This window comes from Oreochromis aureus, linkage group 11, assembly GCF_013358895.1.
Source record: "Oreochromis aureus strain Israel breed Guangdong linkage group 11, ZZ_aureus, whole genome shotgun sequence".
NCBI lineage: Eukaryota > Metazoa > Chordata > Actinopteri > Cichliformes > Cichlidae > Oreochromis > Oreochromis aureus.
In genome coordinates, this window is record NC_052952.1 from 25097347 (window position 1) to 25115716 (window position 18370).

At 42.1% G+C, this 18370-nt stretch overlaps 2 protein-coding genes across 2 annotated transcripts; one reads left to right on the plus strand and one right to left on the minus strand.

Moving 5' to 3' along the window:
* Positions 1-5201: 5201 nt before the first annotated feature.
* LOC120442723 (meprin A subunit beta-like) lies at positions 5202-7346 on the plus strand. The gene is made up of 4 exons (XM_039619865.1): positions 5202-5316; positions 5484-5714; positions 5819-6271; positions 6359-7346. Exons 1-4 carry the CDS (start codon positions 5202-5204, stop codon positions 6523-6525), a joined length of 966 nt encoding a protein of 321 aa, XP_039475799.1. The 3' UTR covers positions 6526-7346.
* Positions 7347-11175: 3829 nt separating this feature from the next.
* LOC120442585 lies at positions 11176-14052 on the minus strand. Its single transcript, XM_039619286.1, has 2 exons — positions 11335-14052; positions 11176-11219 (listed from the first exon to the last, which is right to left on the minus strand). Exon 1 carries the CDS (start codon positions 13785-13787, stop codon positions 11727-11729), a length of 2061 nt encoding a protein of 686 aa, XP_039475220.1. The 5' UTR covers positions 13788-14052; the 3' UTR covers positions 11176-11219; positions 11335-11726.
* Between the last annotated feature and the right edge of the window lie 4318 nt (positions 14053-18370).

The following is an 18370-nucleotide window of genomic DNA, read 5'->3' on the forward strand; positions in this document are numbered from 1 at the left end:
TCGGGGTCACTTCCATGCTGGACATAGACGAGGCCTCCCTTGCGCAAGTAATCGATCGATCGCTGACTGTCTTGTTTTCATTCATGATGAATAAGTCTCTAGAATTAGCGGGGTTTGTGGGAACAGACCCAACAATTTCTGTTCACATACTTATCTTAAAACTATATAAACTAATCTGCAGAAATGAATCAACCACTTCGAAACAGTTAAAACAGTCTTAGAAATATTAAAAGTATTCACAATATCAAAATCTTTTCAAGGGAGTATACTGTATGTGATGTTTGGCTTTTATATATGATTTTTATAGCTTACCAGAGCAACTTTAGAATAGTTGGCAGTGATGAGAGCACCACCCACGGAGTCCCATATGACTATTTGTCCGTGATGAACTATGGCAAAGATGATTTCACCAGTGGCAATGGATCCACAATTATCACCAAAGACCCAAAATTCTAGAATCTGATTGGTCAACGAGAGGAAATGAGTACTAGTGATGTTCAGGAGCTGAATCTACTCTACAAATGCAGTAAGTGCTTAAAGTTTAAGTGGACCAGCATCCAGCTTTAGGAATGCTTTGGGATTATTTGTTAAAGTTACTAAGAACATCATGAGAATATTGTGCTCTTAACTAATAGAAAGTAACTATTTTTTTTGTCACACTCACACTTTACAACCCTGACAGGAAAAACACAAATACACGGCAATTACATATTTGAACAATCCATCAGTGCTGTTCTGTGTCAACTACTAACTTCATAATCAAATTTATTGAACTATAAATCAGTCTGCCTCTTGACTGCTTGCATCTCTCAGGAAGACAGATAAGAAACCCTGGACAGATTTCATGGGCTAACGCAAAGAAACAGACAACCATGCTCATGTTCACACCTATGGCCAATTTATAATTACCAAATTACCTCAGGCCATTTGTTTAATTCATACAAAAATCAACATGCCAGGATATTTCAAGATGGCGGCGCACACTGTTGCAGCGGCTTATGGCTCTCCGTCTCAGTACTCCTTTCCTTTGTTTAGTTTGTATGTCCTTCTTATTTTTTTTTGCACTATCGGCTCTGCTTTCAAAGTTTGCTACACCCGCCAGAGCCTCATATACACCCGCCAGAGCCTCATAGACATCGGTGACCAGCATCAAACATCTGTTTCACTGGACTTTCTTCGCATGCACAACATCCCAGATCACATAGCGAGACCACCGGGCTCCCCGTGGATTGTTATCGGGACTAGGTGGTGGCGCAGATGGAGGGAGAGGAAGCAAAAGCGGGGCCGTAGGTCCGGCATTATGCTGAGGCTAAAAAACAAACCACACAAGACACCTCTACCAAGCCTCTATCTCTCCAACGCCAGATCCCTCGTGCAAAAAACGTATGACCTGGAATTACAACTAGTGGGTTGGTATGTTCGTGACTGCTGTGCCTTGATCATCACCGAAACCTGGCTTCACCCGGGAATACCTGATGCTAGCGTGCAGCTAGCAGGCCGCACTCTGCTCCGCTGGGACAGGACAAAGGACTCCGGTAAGAGCAGGGGGGGAGGGCTCTGTATTTGCATGCATGAAAGCTGGTGCAACAACGGGACAATTATAAACAGTCACTGCTCCCCGAACCTCGAGTACATGTCAGTAAGATGCCGGCCTTTTTTTCTACCAAGAGAGCTAACAGTAGTGATCATCACGGCTGTGTACATTCCACCCGACGCCAACGTAAACATGGTGCTCTCTATCCTGCTGAACACCATTAACGAACAGCAGCGGGCCCACCCGGACGGTGTTCACATAATTGCAGGTGACTTTAATAAGGCCAACATAAAGACTGTACTCCCAAAGTTCTATCAGCATGTCAAATGTCCCACCAGAGGAGAAAACACTCTAGATCATGTTTACTCCAACATCAAGCATATAGAGCCATACTCCTCCCCCACCTCGGTCAGTCCGACCACCTCTCCCTCCTGCTCTCCCCAGCCTACACCCCCCTCAGACGCAGTGCCAGGCCCACCACAAAGACGGTTACAACCTGGCCTGAAAATGCTCCCTCCAAACTACAGGACTGCTTCACAGAGACAGACTGGGACATATTTGAACACCAGGACCTAGAAACTTTCACAGGATCAGTACTGGACTACATCAAGTTCTGTACTGCAAATGTGACTGTGGACAAAAGCATTCGGGTTTTCCCAAACCAAAAACCCTGGATGACCAGCGAGGTCCGCTCACTCCTCAAAGTCCGCGATGCCGCCTTCAGGTCAGGTGACAGAGCTCTGTACAGGGCTGCTCGAGCTGACCTGAAAAGGGGGATTAAAAAAGCCAAGTCAGACCACAAAAGAAACATCGAGTCCCACCTGTCCAGCAACAACACATGGGAGGTGTGGCAGGGAATGCAAGACATCATCAACCACAGAGGCAGCACTGCGGAAACAGAAAACCTGAGTGTGCAGCTGGCAGAGGAAATAAACAGCTTCTTCGCCTGCTTTGAAACATCACAACAGCAGCACTCATCTGCCTCAGCCCTGCTCCCATCCTCACCCTCACCTGGTTCCTGCACCGCTCCACTCACTGTAACAGAGCACGATGTCAGACGTGTGCTCCTAGCAGTGAACCCCAGGAAGGCGGCCGGTCCAGACGGAGTACCTGGCAAGGTACTAAGAGCATGCGCACACCAGCTCACCCTCATCTTCACCAGACTCTTCAACCTCTCACTGAATCAGGCAGCCATCCCATCCTGTCTAAAATCAGCCACAATCATCCCAGTGCCGAAGAAGTCTCCCATCTCCAGCCTGAATGATTACCGCCCTGTGGCCCTCACACCGGTAATCATGAAATGCTTTGAGAGACTAGTCCTTCAGCACATCAAGGATTACCTCCCCAGAATTCGACCCCACCAGTTTGCATACCGTGCAAACAGATCCACAGAAGACGCCATCGCCACAGCCCTCCACGCTGTGCTGAGTCACCTAGAGCAGCGGCAGAGCTACGTCCGAATGCTCTTCGTGGACTACAGCTCAGCCTTTAGTACAATCATCCCAGACATCCTCATCACCAAACTGGTCACTCTTGGCCTCCCTCCTCTCACATGTGCCTGGATAAAGGACTTTCTCACAAACCGGCCCCAGACTGTAAAACTCGGCCGTCATCTCTCCTCCACTCGCACACTAAGCACCAGCTCCCCACAGGGCTGTGTGCTGAGCCCCCTCCTGTAGTTTGCTGATGACATCAAGTTTGCTGATGACACCACGGTAGTCGGACTCATCTCAAAGGGAGATGAGGCAGACTACAGAGAGGAAGTCCTGAAGCTGGCAGCATGGTGTTCAGAAAACAACCTGGCACTGACCACTAAGAAAACCAAAGAGCTCATTGTCGACTTCAGGAGACACAGCACTGACTTGGCCCCCCTTTACATCAACGGGGAGTGTGTGGAGAGGGTCCACACCTTCCGGTTCCTTGGTGTCCTCATCTCTGCTGACATCTCCTGGACAGACAACATCTCAGCGGTCGTCAAGAAGGCCCAACAGCGGCTGCACTTCCTGAGAGTCCTCAGGAAGTACAAGCTGAACTCCAACCTGCTGCTGACCTTCTACCGCTTGTCCATTGAGAACCTGCTAACCTACCTACTGCATCACGGTATGGTACGGCAGCTGCACCAAGGCGGATAGAGTGAGGCTTCAGAGTGTGGTCAAGACAGCACAAAAGATCATCGGCTGCCCTCTCCCCTCCCTGATGGACATTTATTCCTCCCGCTGCCTCAGCAGAGCAGCAAACATTATCAAGGACAGCTCCCACCCTGGCTTCAACATGTTCAGCCTGCTTCCCTCAGGGAAGCACTACAGGTGCATCAGCACAAAAACCCACAGACTCAAAAACAGTTTCTTCCCCAAAGCCATAACCACCCTGAACTCACACATGCACCGATAACACAGCCGCCCCACCCCCAATTTTTTTTTTTTTCCTTTTCTTCCCACTTCCTCTATGGACCACCACTGTGCAATACCAATTCTATGTGCAATAATCCAACTGTATATACACAACACTATTTATTGCATATTACTTTTTATATATTTGTACATTATATATATATATATATATATATATATATATATATATATATCTTTTCCCTCTGTTAATACTGTCCATATGTATATAGCGCTGCAGAACTGTGCCCCCCCAGCATGTTTGCACTGAGTAGGAGATGCTCTGTATCTCATTGTACAACTGTATAGTGACAATAAAGGCATTCTATTCTATTCTATTCTGTTCTATTCCTCAATGTCAGGCTGCACTTTCAGCAATTTCATTGGCACTCTAATGAACAACTTTCTGCTGCTCATAGTCAATAATTAAGATCAAAATACTTACAACTCCTGAATATCTGTACAAAAAGTGCCTGTGGCCAAACAATCCACCCATTTTGGATGATTACAGTTTAAAGAGGTGACTATTTTGCCTTTTCTCTAGAATCATTCTTAAGTTCTAGAAAAAAAAAACTCCCACTAAAATCTTTCCTAGAAAATAAATCTCACACAAAACACACAGATAAACAATAAATGAAACCATTAAGTTTAATTTCAGCAAATATAGCATAGAAAATTGTGTTGCTGATATTACTCACCTAATAGAAACTGGAGTCTGATCTTATGATTCGTTACCTCACATCAAGTTTCTGTTTATCAGTATGTTTGTATAGTAAAAAGGGAAAAAACTGTCAGGCTGCAATTTCAGCAATATCATGGGTACTCTGATGACCAACTTTCTGGTGCTCATTGTCAATAATTAACCAAGCTTAAAACTGATGAATGTGTGTAGAAAATTGCTCACGTACAAACAATTCACTCACTTGAGATGACTACAGTTTTGAGAGTTGACAATTTTGCCCTTTCCCTCTAATCCTCCTTGAATTCTAGAAAAATCTACTCCCACTGAAATGACTCCTAGAAAACAAATCTCACTTCAAAACACAAGGATAAATGCCCAGTTTCTCTTAAATCAACAATTACAGCCTAAATGCTGGAGTTGATGCGAGTCACCTAATAAAAGCCTACAACACAAGTGTATGCTAATGCTATGATTCGCTCTGTCACATGAAGTACCTGTGTATCAAAAGAAAGATAGAAAAAAAACTTTGCGCTTTTAATTCATCTCTACAGGCTCATCCATTGCCTTCAAGATGTACTGTGGCTTTATTGATGGGACCATGTGTCAAATGAACCGCTGTTCAAAGAGTGGCAATGGCTGGGAGATGGTAACAGGTGTTTATGGTGGTCCCAGCTCTGACCACACCAATCTGCCCAGTGGAAATGGTAACCAAGGTAAGTTTTCAAATGTTGTATTTGTTTATTTCAGTGTTTAATATACAGTTTTAAATGGAAAATCTACTTTTCCACCTCAGCATTATTAACTTTAAAAGTAAGCTGCCAGAGATAGTAATAAATACTTGGGTGGTCTGGTGTAATATTAATTTTAAACAATATTGTAGGTCAGGATGCAGGTTTCTTCGTGTATGCCAGCACAGAATCAGGTCAGGAGGGTGACTCAGCCTGGCTGGAGACAAAGAGGATGAGTCCTCAGAGGGAGTGTCATGTCCAGTGTCTGCAGTTCTACTATTACCACAATGGGAGCGAGTCAGATGAACTTAACATCTGCATCAGAGAGTTTCAAGATAACTGGGACTCCACAGGGACTCTCTACCTCATGGGACAGATCAGTGGTAATGAATCATTTGTGCCATTATATATGATGATTTTCTCCAGATGAAGTGTAAATTCTGACATTTTACATTTTATGAGTGGATGTCAAAGAATTTCCCATCAGGTCCACCAACATCTCACTGGACTCTCCACCATGTTCCTCTGAATGCCACCAAGCAGTTCCAGGTGGAGTTTGAGGTTCGTAAAGGAGCAAGAAACTCTACAGGGGGCTTCTCTATTGATGACATCAATCTGTCAGAGCTTGAGTGTCCAGATGGAACCTGGCAGATTAATGATTTTGAGAGACTTTGGAACATTCCTGATACTCCGGCCCTGATATATAGCCCAAGGCAGTACTCCAGTGAGGGCTATGCTTTCCGGGTATCGTTATATCTCCACCAGCTAGATTTTGGAGTATTTGTCCAACTTGTCTCTGGTGTCTATGATGACCAACTGCAATGGCCTTGCCCACAAAGGCAATTTACTGTCCAAATGTTGGATCAGAACCCCAACATCCAGCTACAGATGTCAAGGCAAATGAGTCTCACCACTGACCCAAATCTGCTCACCACCAGTGGTACGTTTGCAGAAAAATTAAGTAATGCTTAAAAAATGTACTAACTAAATTATTAACCACTATGTTACATATGCTTTCTATAAACAGGTGTACCTGCTTGGGGCAAACCTCGTGATGTTGGAACTCAAATTGTTGATGAGAACAATGAGACCATCTATGTTAATGACCTATATGGTAGAAATAATTTTGCATCTTTGGAAGACATCCAATCCACCTCAAGGGAGGGAGTGCCATTTTCATCTTTAGTGTACTAGGCAAATTAAAATAATTTCATTCCTAAACTTATATATTGTACTTGAAACTTTTACAACAGAAATGTATGAAACATTTGAATCATTTTGCACAACATCAAAATAAAGTTTTATATGATTATTTTAATTTCTTTATTCCAATAGATCTCACACCTCTAGTTAATGGAAATTCACTGCCATGTCCTCAAGTAAGAACAGTAAAAATTACACATTCTCCCGGAGACCAGGATAAAGGAAACTGCTCATCACAGTAGGACATATTATTAAATTACGATTCATGTGAAGATACATATTAAACAATATATATGATGAGAGATGCAATTTTCTCAGGCATTTTTGAGCACCTTGCAAGAATAAATGCCGTTGCTAGATGTAAAAGTTAATGCAGGTGAAACTCTAACAAGTTTTAATACCCCTCCAAAAATGCTTTAACTTTTACAGGATCTCACCCACCTCAATTCCTACCTCATACACAACAGATGGCAGGTACTGCAATGTTCTCAAACATTTCCTGATTTTTAATAAATAGAAAGTGTTTCTTTGAAACAGAAACACTAAAACTAACACTAAAAAGTTTTAATATACCTGTTAAGAAATGCTTTGATGTTTACAGGATCCCACCCACCACAATTCCAATTCCAGACACAACACTCTTCTCAAACATGTTCTGTTTATAACAATGTGTGTGGAGATGAAAAATTTAGATGTTATACCAATGATAGCGTTCAACACAATAAGCTCTGTTTTACGTATACTCATCATTTGTTGCAGCTTGAAGCCCACATACATTTTGCACAAAAACAAAAGCAGTGATAGCAATTCAGAATTTCTGTACTTATCATGAGCTATCTGTACATGACTTATTTAATTAATTCCTTTCTTTCTGCAGTAGCACTTTCTCTCCTGGTATGATGGCCTCTCTTGTCCTCACCCTCCTGCTAGCACTGATGCTTTTGATGCCTTGATGTGATCTTGATCATCCACATCTGGACTCGTTACATGGACAGCACCAATGACTCTGGCAGATTCATTTTAGATATTGTTTATTATTTTACTGTATTGATTCATTTTTCATTTATTATAGATTTTCCTAATATAGTGATTTGTGTTTTTGGTGGAGGAACTTTTCATTGTGGTTTTTGTTTTTAAAATAATCATTTGCAACAATATTTTTATTTTTTTTTCTCCACAATATAGAGAATAAAAAAACTAAATAAAGCAAGCAAAAAGTGAAGTGAGAAGCATGTAAAATATCTATCTATATCTAAGTTTAAAACTCCATTTGACTAATATTAGTTTTTAATCATATGACAGTTTTGTTTACCACAATTTTCAATCACAAGAAATCTACATGAGTTTGAAGTTATTAAAATATAGTGAGGAAAAATATACTATAATGATTAGCCACAGTGTACTTTCTCAGTTGTTGGTGTGCTGATGTTTAACAAAACACAAAATAAATAACCTTTAAATCAAAAACATTCTTGGTCCTCTATTTTTTGTGTGTGTGTTGCTTGAATTTTAATAAGAAGAGATGACTTGGAAGAACTGAAAATGATATACTGAGATACAGAAAATAATTAATTTGGCAGTCCAATGGATCATCATGGCAGAATGGAATCCCAGTGGCGGTAAGATTTAGGAAAGGATCCCCCTGGGTCTAGAAAGTGGTTGTGGTGAAGATGTAGATTGAGGCTTGGATGGACCTCTGAATGACTCAGGTAAGGTGGTGATGGGGGGAAGTGGGTTGTATAAATGAGAGACTGAAAGCAGAACGGAGAGCACTGAGATTTAAATCACACAGAGTAGAGGTTGATTAGCTCAAAAGGGGTCAAGAAGATGATTGGATTATTGTAATGTTAGTATTGAGTTTGATGTTTGTAATGAGCTTTTTACAAAGATATCATGCATATAACCACTGCAGAAATTGTAGATAATTATTAACAGGAAGTTTCTCTACCTCATTAGAATGAGCAAATGATGCAGACCAGACCATAAAAAGGTACGGCTGTTGTCACTTGGGAAGTATAAGACATTATGTCTATCAAACACACAAAGGCACACAGCCACACAAAAAAACAGATTGCAGTGAAGTATTCCCATATGTATAACAACAAAAGGTGGATGAAAATACCAGAAAGGGGGAAAACATAACTGATCACATTCTCATTTTACTATCGACTAGATCACAGGTGTCGAACGCCAGGCCTCGAGGGCCAGTGTCCTGCAGGTTTTAGATGTGCCCTTGATCCAACACAGCTGATTTAAATGGCTAAATTATCACCTCAACATGTCTTGAAGTTCTCCAGAGGCCTGGTAATGCACTAATCATTTGATTCAGGTGTGTTGAAACAGGGTGATATCTAAAACCTGCGGGACACCGGCCCTCGAAGCCTGGACTAGATGGTTGGCACCCACAAGTGTAAAACATAAAAGCGGCTGTGGCACAACTTGACATTGCTACCCTGACATTGCTAAACCTTTTTCACAGCTCAGAACCCTAAACTCAAGAATGGTATCATCAATGCATGATGGGTCTTCCTCACTGAGCGCTCAAAGGAGCTTGCCACAGTAAATATCAGAAGTTGAATGGAAGTTTGCACCAAACTCCAAACCCTGATCATTGAAGCAATTGGAAGGTACGTGTAGAAAAAAGCCACAACTCAGCCGGCTGCTGAGAGAAGTAGTTTGTTCAGATAAAGCTGACTGTTTCATAATACAAAGAAAATTATTCCTCTTTCAATTCCAAAGTTTTACATATCATACACTGCTTCTGCATTTTCCTTGCTTTTTAAATAGATTAAACCTTAGAACTGAAAGGTGGTTTACTTTCTTTTCACATAACTATAGGGGTGGAACATACTGTTACGTGCAAGAATGTACAGTATGTTGTACATATGGGAAGACATAAGGAACTTCCTCAAACACAACAATGTTTTTTTAAGAGGATATCATGCATATAACCACTGAGCTCACAATAAGTGTAGAAATTGTAGATAAATTTTAACAGGAAGTTTTTCTGCCTCGTTAATCGAGAGTCACAACCCTAGTTTTTATCTTTGCTTTTTCCCTTTTTTTAAACAAAGTAGTTTAAATGCACAAGTCATGTCATATAGTCACCACTGATTTGTACCTATAAGGAGAGTTGTTTTCTATCTTAGGCATTCATGGCAGAAATACTAATAAAGACGTACAGCAGAATATTTCTTTGGGAAGTGAGACTTTTTGTTTACTTTTTGTTTAGAGTGTATAGCTGTGGTAGAGTCATTAACTCTTTTTGTGATTAGACATTAAGAGACACTTTGGAGATGAATGTTGAACTCACACATGCAGAAACTCTGAGAGACTAGAACCAAAAAAGTTCTCTTCCTCCTTACACTGAGCTGATGTCACTTGGGAAAAGTGAAGCACTATGTCTATCAAACACACAAAGTTACATGGGCAAACAGTGTAAGACAATTTACACCAAAATACAGATTACAATGGACTATTCTCATATTGTCTGATACACTTGCACTGCAGTTCAGTATTAAGACATTAATCAACTGCAAGTGCTCCAAACTTACTTCAGTTTATCAGTATGTTGACAACACACATTGTGACATTGTGTCTGTTGGTACCAGATCATAATTATTTCCCGTAGTGATGAGAACTAAACTGCATTTTGAAGTATATCCTGTTTGATGACTGTTGAGCCAATCAGTCTATTCCACTGGAATTTTCTGTTTCATAATCAAACAAACTGCCAGTAAGTTATGTGCAAGAAGGTACATTGCATGTTTGGGAACACAAGTGAATTTCTATCAACCCAACAACTGCTGTTTGGATTGTATAATGAAAAACTAATGTGGTATTAAACAAATTATTTTACTGCTACTGTTTGTAACCATCAACATTAATCATTGCATTGATCATTATTTCAGCAAAGCATTTATTGAAGCTGTTGGCATTATGTATGACAGGTGTTATCATAATCAAATATTAACCTTTTTACACGCTTATAAAATATATATATCAGGTTATCCATTAGTATTTCTTCATTCATTTATATCCTTTTTATTAAGCTTTGAGTAGTGCCATTTTATCAAAGCATTTATTCAATATATTATATATGTTTTTAGTTAAGTCTATTACACATATCTGAGCCTTTGTCTGGTAAGAGGTCATAAGTTTAGTTGGCAAGGTGAGAGGGGAGACAGAGTGCACTGAGGTCGAGACATACAGTCTGCACACACACTTATTTTTAGGTAGAAGTTCAGACATATTTTGCTTGTAACTGCATTTTGTGCCTGCATAAGTGACAAGTTTGTTGTAGGACGTGCTGCTGATGTTCCAGAAGATAAGCGGGCGTACGGCAGCAACAGGAAACACCTGGCTTGGAGGCGAAGAAAATGTTCTTTTCTAATTGTGTCAAAAGTTGCTAACAGAACATTTGTGGTTTTGAAAATGCATGTATTGTACCTGCATTGACATATGACGGGGCGTCATAAAATATGCCTCGATGCTTTAAAATAATGGATGTGTAGTTTTGGCGGCATGATTGATGCTGATTGTTTGACAGTGTCCATCTCCCACGCTGCGTGTTGTTATTAAAATCATTGTTTTGATCTAACCCTTCTGTAGCACCCTCAAGGATGGACGTACGCACGATGTAGTTATAGAACAGGGTTTATTCTGGTCTTGGCAACCCGTGAGAACTGCTCATGGACAAACAATAAGACAAAAACATCACATCAAAATGTGCTCTTGTACTTAGTGTCAATCAATCAAAAATCCTTAATTACAGAAAATAAAACATTTAAACACACAAACCTCGTGAGCTCACATCCAGGAGGTGCTAAATAGTCCTTTATTTCCTTATTGCCTTATCCTCCATCTTCTTTCTCAATTAATTCCACTCTTTAAACGATATTTTCTCCATGTGTGGAGCTAACCGTGAGCTGCAGCATGCAGACACCATGTGCGCTAGCAAAGGAAAAAGTGGCTGGGTGGAGACCCAAACAGCAAAGCTGTACCCTACACAGTTCACCACCAGAGGGCGCAAAGGAACAAAATCCAGACATACAGCTTGACAAACATCAAATGCAACAAACATCAAATGCAAAAGACCGTTACACTCCCACCAATCACTCGTGATTTTAAAGAATAAAGTATTGCCTATGAACTAATGAACGGCTTTTGAATGAACTGTCATGAATTATCCTTTAAGCAGAGTGCGGTGGAGAATCTTCTTCCGCTTCCATCAGAATGACTGTCTTCTGAATGGGTCTTTCCAGGTGCACAGGTTTGGAGGTACGTTTTCCTGCTCTATCCAGGGTTGGATCACTCAGCAGCAATTTCACCTTCCTCACTTTTCCATCCTTTCCAGGATACACTTCAATGATCCTTGCCAACTTCCACTGGTTGCGTGGAGTTATCTCATCCTTCAGGAGGACAACATCATTGATCTTAGCATTTCTGTGCTCTTTGGTCCACTTCTGTCTGCCTTGAAGATTTAACAAATACTCCTTTTTCCACCTTGTCCAGAAAGTGTTGGCAAGTAGTTGAACACGACGCCACCTCTTACGGAGATAAAGATCTTCTTTCACAAACCTTCCTGGAGGTGGAGAGATGATTGTGGACTTCATGGTTAGTATGTGATTCGGTGTTAAAGGTTCTGGGTTTGATGGATCACATAGTTGGTCAGTAGTCAATGGTCTGCTATTAATCACTGCCATGACTTCATACAGGAATGTCCTCAGAGAGGAGCTGTCGAGTTGTTTGGCTGATTGTTCCACAATGGACGTGAGAACACTTCTTATGGTGCGAATTTGTCTTTCCCAGACACCACCCATGTGACTAGATGCTGGGGTGTTCATGAGAAACTCGCAGTCCAGTTTCCCTAGCTTGGCTTGATCCATTTCCTTAAATGCTCTGAGAAACTCATTTCTAGTGCCGACAAAATTCGTGCCTTGATCGCATCTTATTTGGCGAACTGTACCTCTGATGGCTACGAATGCACGTAAAGAGTTGATGAGGGAATCTGTAGAGAGATCGTCAAGCATTTCAAGATGCACTGCTCTGGAGCACATGCAAGTGATTAGCAAGCCATAACGCTTTAGCTCCTTGCGGCCTTCTTTGACATAAAAAGGACCAAAGCAGTCCATCCCACAGTAGGTGAATGGCGGTGTGGTCTCCATCCGATCCTCTGGGAGGTCTGCCATCTTCTGCTGCTCTGTGCACCTTCTGAACCTTCTGCATTTTACACATTTATAGATGTAAGATGACACAATCTTGCTGCATCCAAGAATCCAGAATCCGTTAGCTCGAAGTTCATTCATGGTGATCCCTCGTCCTTGATGGTATGTCTTCTCGTGATAATGTTTGACCAGTAATGCCGACACGTGACTGTCTCTTGGCAGGATCGCAGGATGCTTGACATTGGGGTGCAAAGCTGCATGTGTTAAGCGTCCGCCTACCCGAAGAATGCCTTGGTCATCAAGAAATGGACATAACTTGTGTAACTTGTTAACCTTGTCTTTCATCTGCATCACATCATGGTGTTGCAAGGTTTTTATTTCCTGAGCAAAGGCTGTTTCTTGAACCATCTTTATGATCGTTAACTCTGCTTCCTCTCTCTCTTGTAGGTTACTGATGTCGTGTGATCTAATCTTGTGATCCTTTGCTCCTTTCACATAGCGCTTGAGTCTAGCAACTGCCTTAATCATTCTCGACCAGTCGGAAAACTTGTGTAGGTGATCTAACAAGGACCTTTGTTCCTCCACTTGTATCTTGTGGACTTGAACATTCTTAATCTCTGGGTCACTGGTTGATAACTCTCCCACCTTAATTTCACCACTGGGTATGACCTTCTGCCAAAGGAGGTCTGGGCCTTTGAACCAGTTTGATGCTACAAGTTGTTCTGCTGTGAGGCCTCTTGAGGCGTGGTCCGCCGGATTGTCTTCGGAAGTTACATACCTCCATTGGGTTGGATCTGTGCTTTGTTTGATGCGTTCCACTCGGTTTGCAACAAACACATGAAATCTTCTGGCTTCATTGCTGAGGTATCCGAGTACCACCTTCGAGTCAGTCCAATACCTTTCTTCTGAAATTTCCATTTCCAATTCCTTTTTCAGCATGTCACCAGTGCGCACAGCAACAACGGCCGCCGACAACTCAAGCCGAGGTATAGTTGTGACTTTGGTTGGTGGAACTCTTGATCTTCCCATCACCAATGAGCAGTGGACTTCACCAGTTGTGCTTACTGCTCTGAGGTAAGTGCACATTCCATATCCAGATGCGCTTGCATCGGCAAAATGATGAAGTTCGTAGTGCTACATTCGAAGGAATGTAGCATCTGTGAACCTTTACATCTGCAAGGTTTCCCAGGTCACGCAACCAAGCCTCCCACTGAGGTCGAAGACTGTCAGGTAAGTTATCATCCCAGCTGAGTTTATCTCAACACATTTGTTGCAAGATCTGCTTCCCCAGCAGAATGAAAGGTAACACAAACCCAAGCGGATCGAACACAGAGGCGACTGTGGCCAATACTCCTCTTCTGGTGAGTGGTTTTTCCTTAACAACTACTCTGAACTGAAATTGATCCGATGCCACACACCATTGTACGCCAAGCGCTCTTTCCATATGTACTTCACTGAGTACCATATCTAGATCTTTGGGAGCTGCAGCGCATTCTTCCTTCGGAAGCGAAGCTAGAACTTTGGTGCTGTTTGAGATGAACTTGTGCAACCGAAGTTTGCCCATGCTGCAGAGTTTGCGTGCTTCATTAACCAGCTGTATTGCCTGATCTTCAGTGTCAACACTTGCTAGTCCGTCATCAACGTAGAAGTTGGTTTTGATGAACTTGATGGTTTCTTCATCAAAACTTCCTTCCCCTTCAGCTGCAAGATGCTTGAGGCCGTAGTTGGCACAACCTGGAGAAGATGCTGCTCCAAATAGGTGTACCTTCATCCTGTAGACAGTGAATGGAGTTTCAAGGTCACCGTTCTCCCACCACAAGAACCGTAGGTAATCTTGGTTGCTAGCATGCACATGGAATTGGTGGAACATGCGTTCGATGTCACACATGAAAGCCACTGGGCCTCTTCGGAAGCGACACAAGACTCCGAGCAAGGTGTTTGTTAGCTCTGGACCAGTCAGGAGATGGTCATTTAAGGAAGTGCCTTGGAACTTGGCAGAGGCATCAAAGACGACACGAATCTTTCTGGGGTTTTGTGGATGATACACACCATGGTGTGGGATGTACCAAACTGGTGTCTTGTCAATGTCTTGCTCTGGGACCCTTTCAGCATCTCCATGGGCTAGGATCTCATCCATGAATTTCTTATAGTCCATGTAGTACTGCTTGTTACGCTTGAGCCTTTTTCCAAACATTTGAGGCGATGAATAGCACATGCCTTGTTGTTTGGCAGGTTCGGCCTTTCACTCTTGAATGGGAGTGGCATTTCAAAATGACCATCCTCCTTGTGCCTAATGCCGGTCTTCATCTTTGTTAGAAATTTGAGATCTTCTTGAGAGACCTTTGTGTCTTCTGGTGCTTTCTCAACAAAGTCAGACTCCAACATCTTTAGGACCTCTGTGGGAGAGATAATTTCCTTTATTTGAGTTCTGTAGACATAGTGAACCTTGTTGGTGAGGTTTGAAGAAGGCTGAATGTCAGGCACCACTTCCTTCACGATGACTTGGTGACTTATTCCGAAGGCATCTCCATAATCAAGACATGAATTGCCATAACCCACAATACTCCATCCCAGATCAGTTTTTTGGGCGAACGGCTGATTTTCCCTTCCAGACACAACCTCACGGGGAACAAGTGCTTGGGGGCAGTTGTACCCAATCAGCATACCAACATCACAGCTTTGTAGTGGAGCGATCTCACTTGCAATGCATTCAAGATGAGGCCATGCTTTAGCTGTTGCAGGCGATGGAATGTGATCTCGGTTTGCGGGAATAAAGTCTCTGGAATATGTTACTGGTAGGGAAATGGTCTTATTTGAGTAGAACCCTCTGACTTGTAGACCTGAGAGCTTGCGACAAGCCACAACCGTGTTTCTTGAAGACATGGTAGTGAGCTTCAGCTGAGTCGATTCACCTTTGACATGCAGAGCTTGTGCCGTTTCTTCAAGAATAAAGGTTGTATCGCTCTGTGTATCAAGGAGTGCGTACACAAGAATTTCATGCTCTGGCTCACCTTTGGTTGACACCCATACTGGAATAATGGAAGATGTGTGAGTGTCGTCAACATTCTGCGTGACTCTGTTAGAAGTTGCTCCACTTGTTGTTGGTGTGACACTGTTGTCTTGTGAGACGTCTGAGTTCATTTGTCTTGTCCTGTCACTGTTCTTGGTTTGATTTCTCCTTGTTCTGTCTTCCTTAGTGCGATTGTCATGAAGACATGTCGGATGTCTTTTATTACATGTGTCACAGGTCTCTCTGCCTTCACAATCCTTGGAGCGATGACCAGAGTTCAGACAGCCAAAACATAACTTCTTGTCTTGAACAAACTTTAGTCTCTCAACAATGCTCTCATTTATGAACCTTCTACACTTAAGTAGGCTGTGACCCGACCTTTCACAGTACACACAACTAGCACTAACAGTCCTTTCATTTGAGCGAGTTACTAGCACCTTTGCTCCATTGCCTCTGTTCCTTGTTGTTTTGCCCCTTCAGTTTCACTTGGCTTCAGAGCATAGAGAGATGTTATGGGATTACAGGCAATTTTGGCTTCCCGTGAGATGAAATCTACAAATTGGCTGAAGCTTGGAAAGGTGTGAGTCTCTTCTTGCACTTCTGTAACCTTTCTGTTCCACCTTGAAGTCAGCCAATCTGGAAGTTTTGCAAGCATTTTGTGGTTTTCATTGCAGTCATTGAGCACTTCAAGCCCCTTCATTTGCGACATGGCTGTCTTACAGCAGCAAAGGAAGTCAGCAAATGCTTGAAGTTCCATACTGCCTTTAGAACTTATCTTAGGCCATGCGTCAAGTTTGTCTCTGAAGGCCTTTGCTACGAGGAAGGGATTGCCATACCTCTCTTCGAGAACTGTCCATGCTGCATAGTATGCAGACTCTGTGCCAAGCGGGAAGTAGCCTTCTATTGCCTTCCTTGCAGGGCCACTTACATATTTCCTCAGGTAATAAGTCTTCTCTTCAACTGGTATATTTTTCCTGTCGATCAGAGTCTGAAAGGAAATTTTCCAATCATTATATCTGATAGGATCACCACTAAATATTGTTGGCTCTGGTACCGGAAGACGACTTGCATTAAGAGACACTGCAAATGCTTTGACCAGATCTTCTGTGCTCACCTCACGTTGCGGTGTCACATTTTGTGGCGAGGAACACCGTTTCATATGCTGGTCATTGTTTTCAGACTTGACTTCATTTTTCTTATCAGATCTGTGGTGAAGTAGGTTGTATATTTCTTCATCTGAACATTCACTTTGTTCATACACCCGCTGTCGAGCCTTTGCTGCATTCAGCTTTTTTACAGTCTCAAGTCGCTCTACTTGTCTGCGCTTAGCTTCTAGAGCCTTTTGTCTTTGTGCTATTTCTGCTTCTTGCCTTTCAATTTCCTTCATATGGATTTCTTGTTCGAGCAGAACTTGGAGAGCAGCCTCATTTGCCGCAACTTCAGCAGCTGCATCTTGTCTTTTAGCCGAGAGCCTGCTGGAGTGTCTAGAGGAAACCCTTGAATGAGAAGAGAGCTTAGTGTGGTGTGACTTAACACTCATCCTGTCTGAGGCTTCTAACTTAGGCATAGACTCAGTCTCTTTCCATTTTTCATCCCTTTGACTTTCCACATCTGAGGCTACGGATTTAGATGACGACTCACTGTCCTTCCAAAGTTCTTCATCTCGTTGAACCACCGCACTACTTGGGTTTTGACACTTTCTTACAGATTCGATAATTGTCTTTGTTATGGCTTCACACGTATCCATCCTTCGTCTTGTGTCACTATCTGGAGATTCAATACGTCTGAAGTCATCATAGGCAGCATTCACATCCTTAGAAGCACTCAAAACCTTGGTAACATGTTCTTGTAGCAGATCCTTTGAGCATTGACCATCTATAGCTCCTTTGGCATCCTTAATGACAACCTTCCACTTCTCATAGCGCACACTGAAACGATGTGCAGCCTTCTTTATGTGCTCACCGTACAGTTCTTTGCCCTTTTCCGTCAACGTACGGACTTGTTGGCTCTGTTGTGCTCTTTGTGAGGTAGTAGAAACATCATCAGCTGTGCCTTCAACTGCTTGTAGTTGTTCATCTGCAGAACGTTGCTCCACATCACCCTTTTCACTGACTTCTGGATTAGCGTCAAACTCTGCCATTGTTGCAGGGTTTTGTTTTTTAGTGTATTTTACTTAGCCTTAATGTAATGGTGCAGCAGCTTTAATTTGATTTGGTAGTTGAGGAGCAAATGAATATTAATCTACGTTTACTGTTACAACTTTAAAGCACAGTAATTACTGTTACTCTTTAAACATCACTCAACGTGTATACTTAAGTCACTTTACATATCTTGTCCAAGCCAGTAATACTGTTTCTTACAGAAGCTGCTGAAACCCACCATACGCACAATGCACAGGTTACTCATCACAACATTAATCTATCACTGTATGAATATCAGTCACTTAAACTGCAGAAATGTAAACAATGAGAAAGAAAGAAAAAGGAAACATTCCAGTCCTTTGTTCATTTATAAAAGGAAACTTATCTTAATTATTTTTACAGTCCTTTTCGTTTTTATTTCTCTCTTTCTTGTGGTTAATTATATTGAGTCCTTTAACTGAGGCAACACTTATTTTCGGGGCACCTGACTTTCCTGCGGGGCTGCGTCCTTTCATCTA

What these genes read in the sequence shown, in the direction of transcription:
- LOC120442723 (XM_039619865.1), top strand. Translation starts at nt 5,202, where the DNA reads ATGTGTCAAATGAACCGCTGTTCAAAGAGTGGCAATGGCTGGGAGATG. An exon ending in CCTCATGGGACAGATCAGTG is followed by an intron (nt 5,715 to 5,818) that starts GTAATGAATCAT and finishes ATTTCCCATCAG; the next exon opens with GTCCACCAACATCTCACTGG. An exon ending in AAATCTGCTCACCACCAGTG is followed by an intron (nt 6,272 to 6,358) that starts GTACGTTTGCAG and finishes TTCTATAAACAG; the next exon opens with GTGTACCTGCTTGGGGCAAA.
- LOC120442585 (XM_039619286.1), bottom strand. Translation starts at nt 13,787, where the DNA reads ATGTGCACTTACCTCAGAGCAGTAAGCACAACTGGTGAAGTCCACTGC.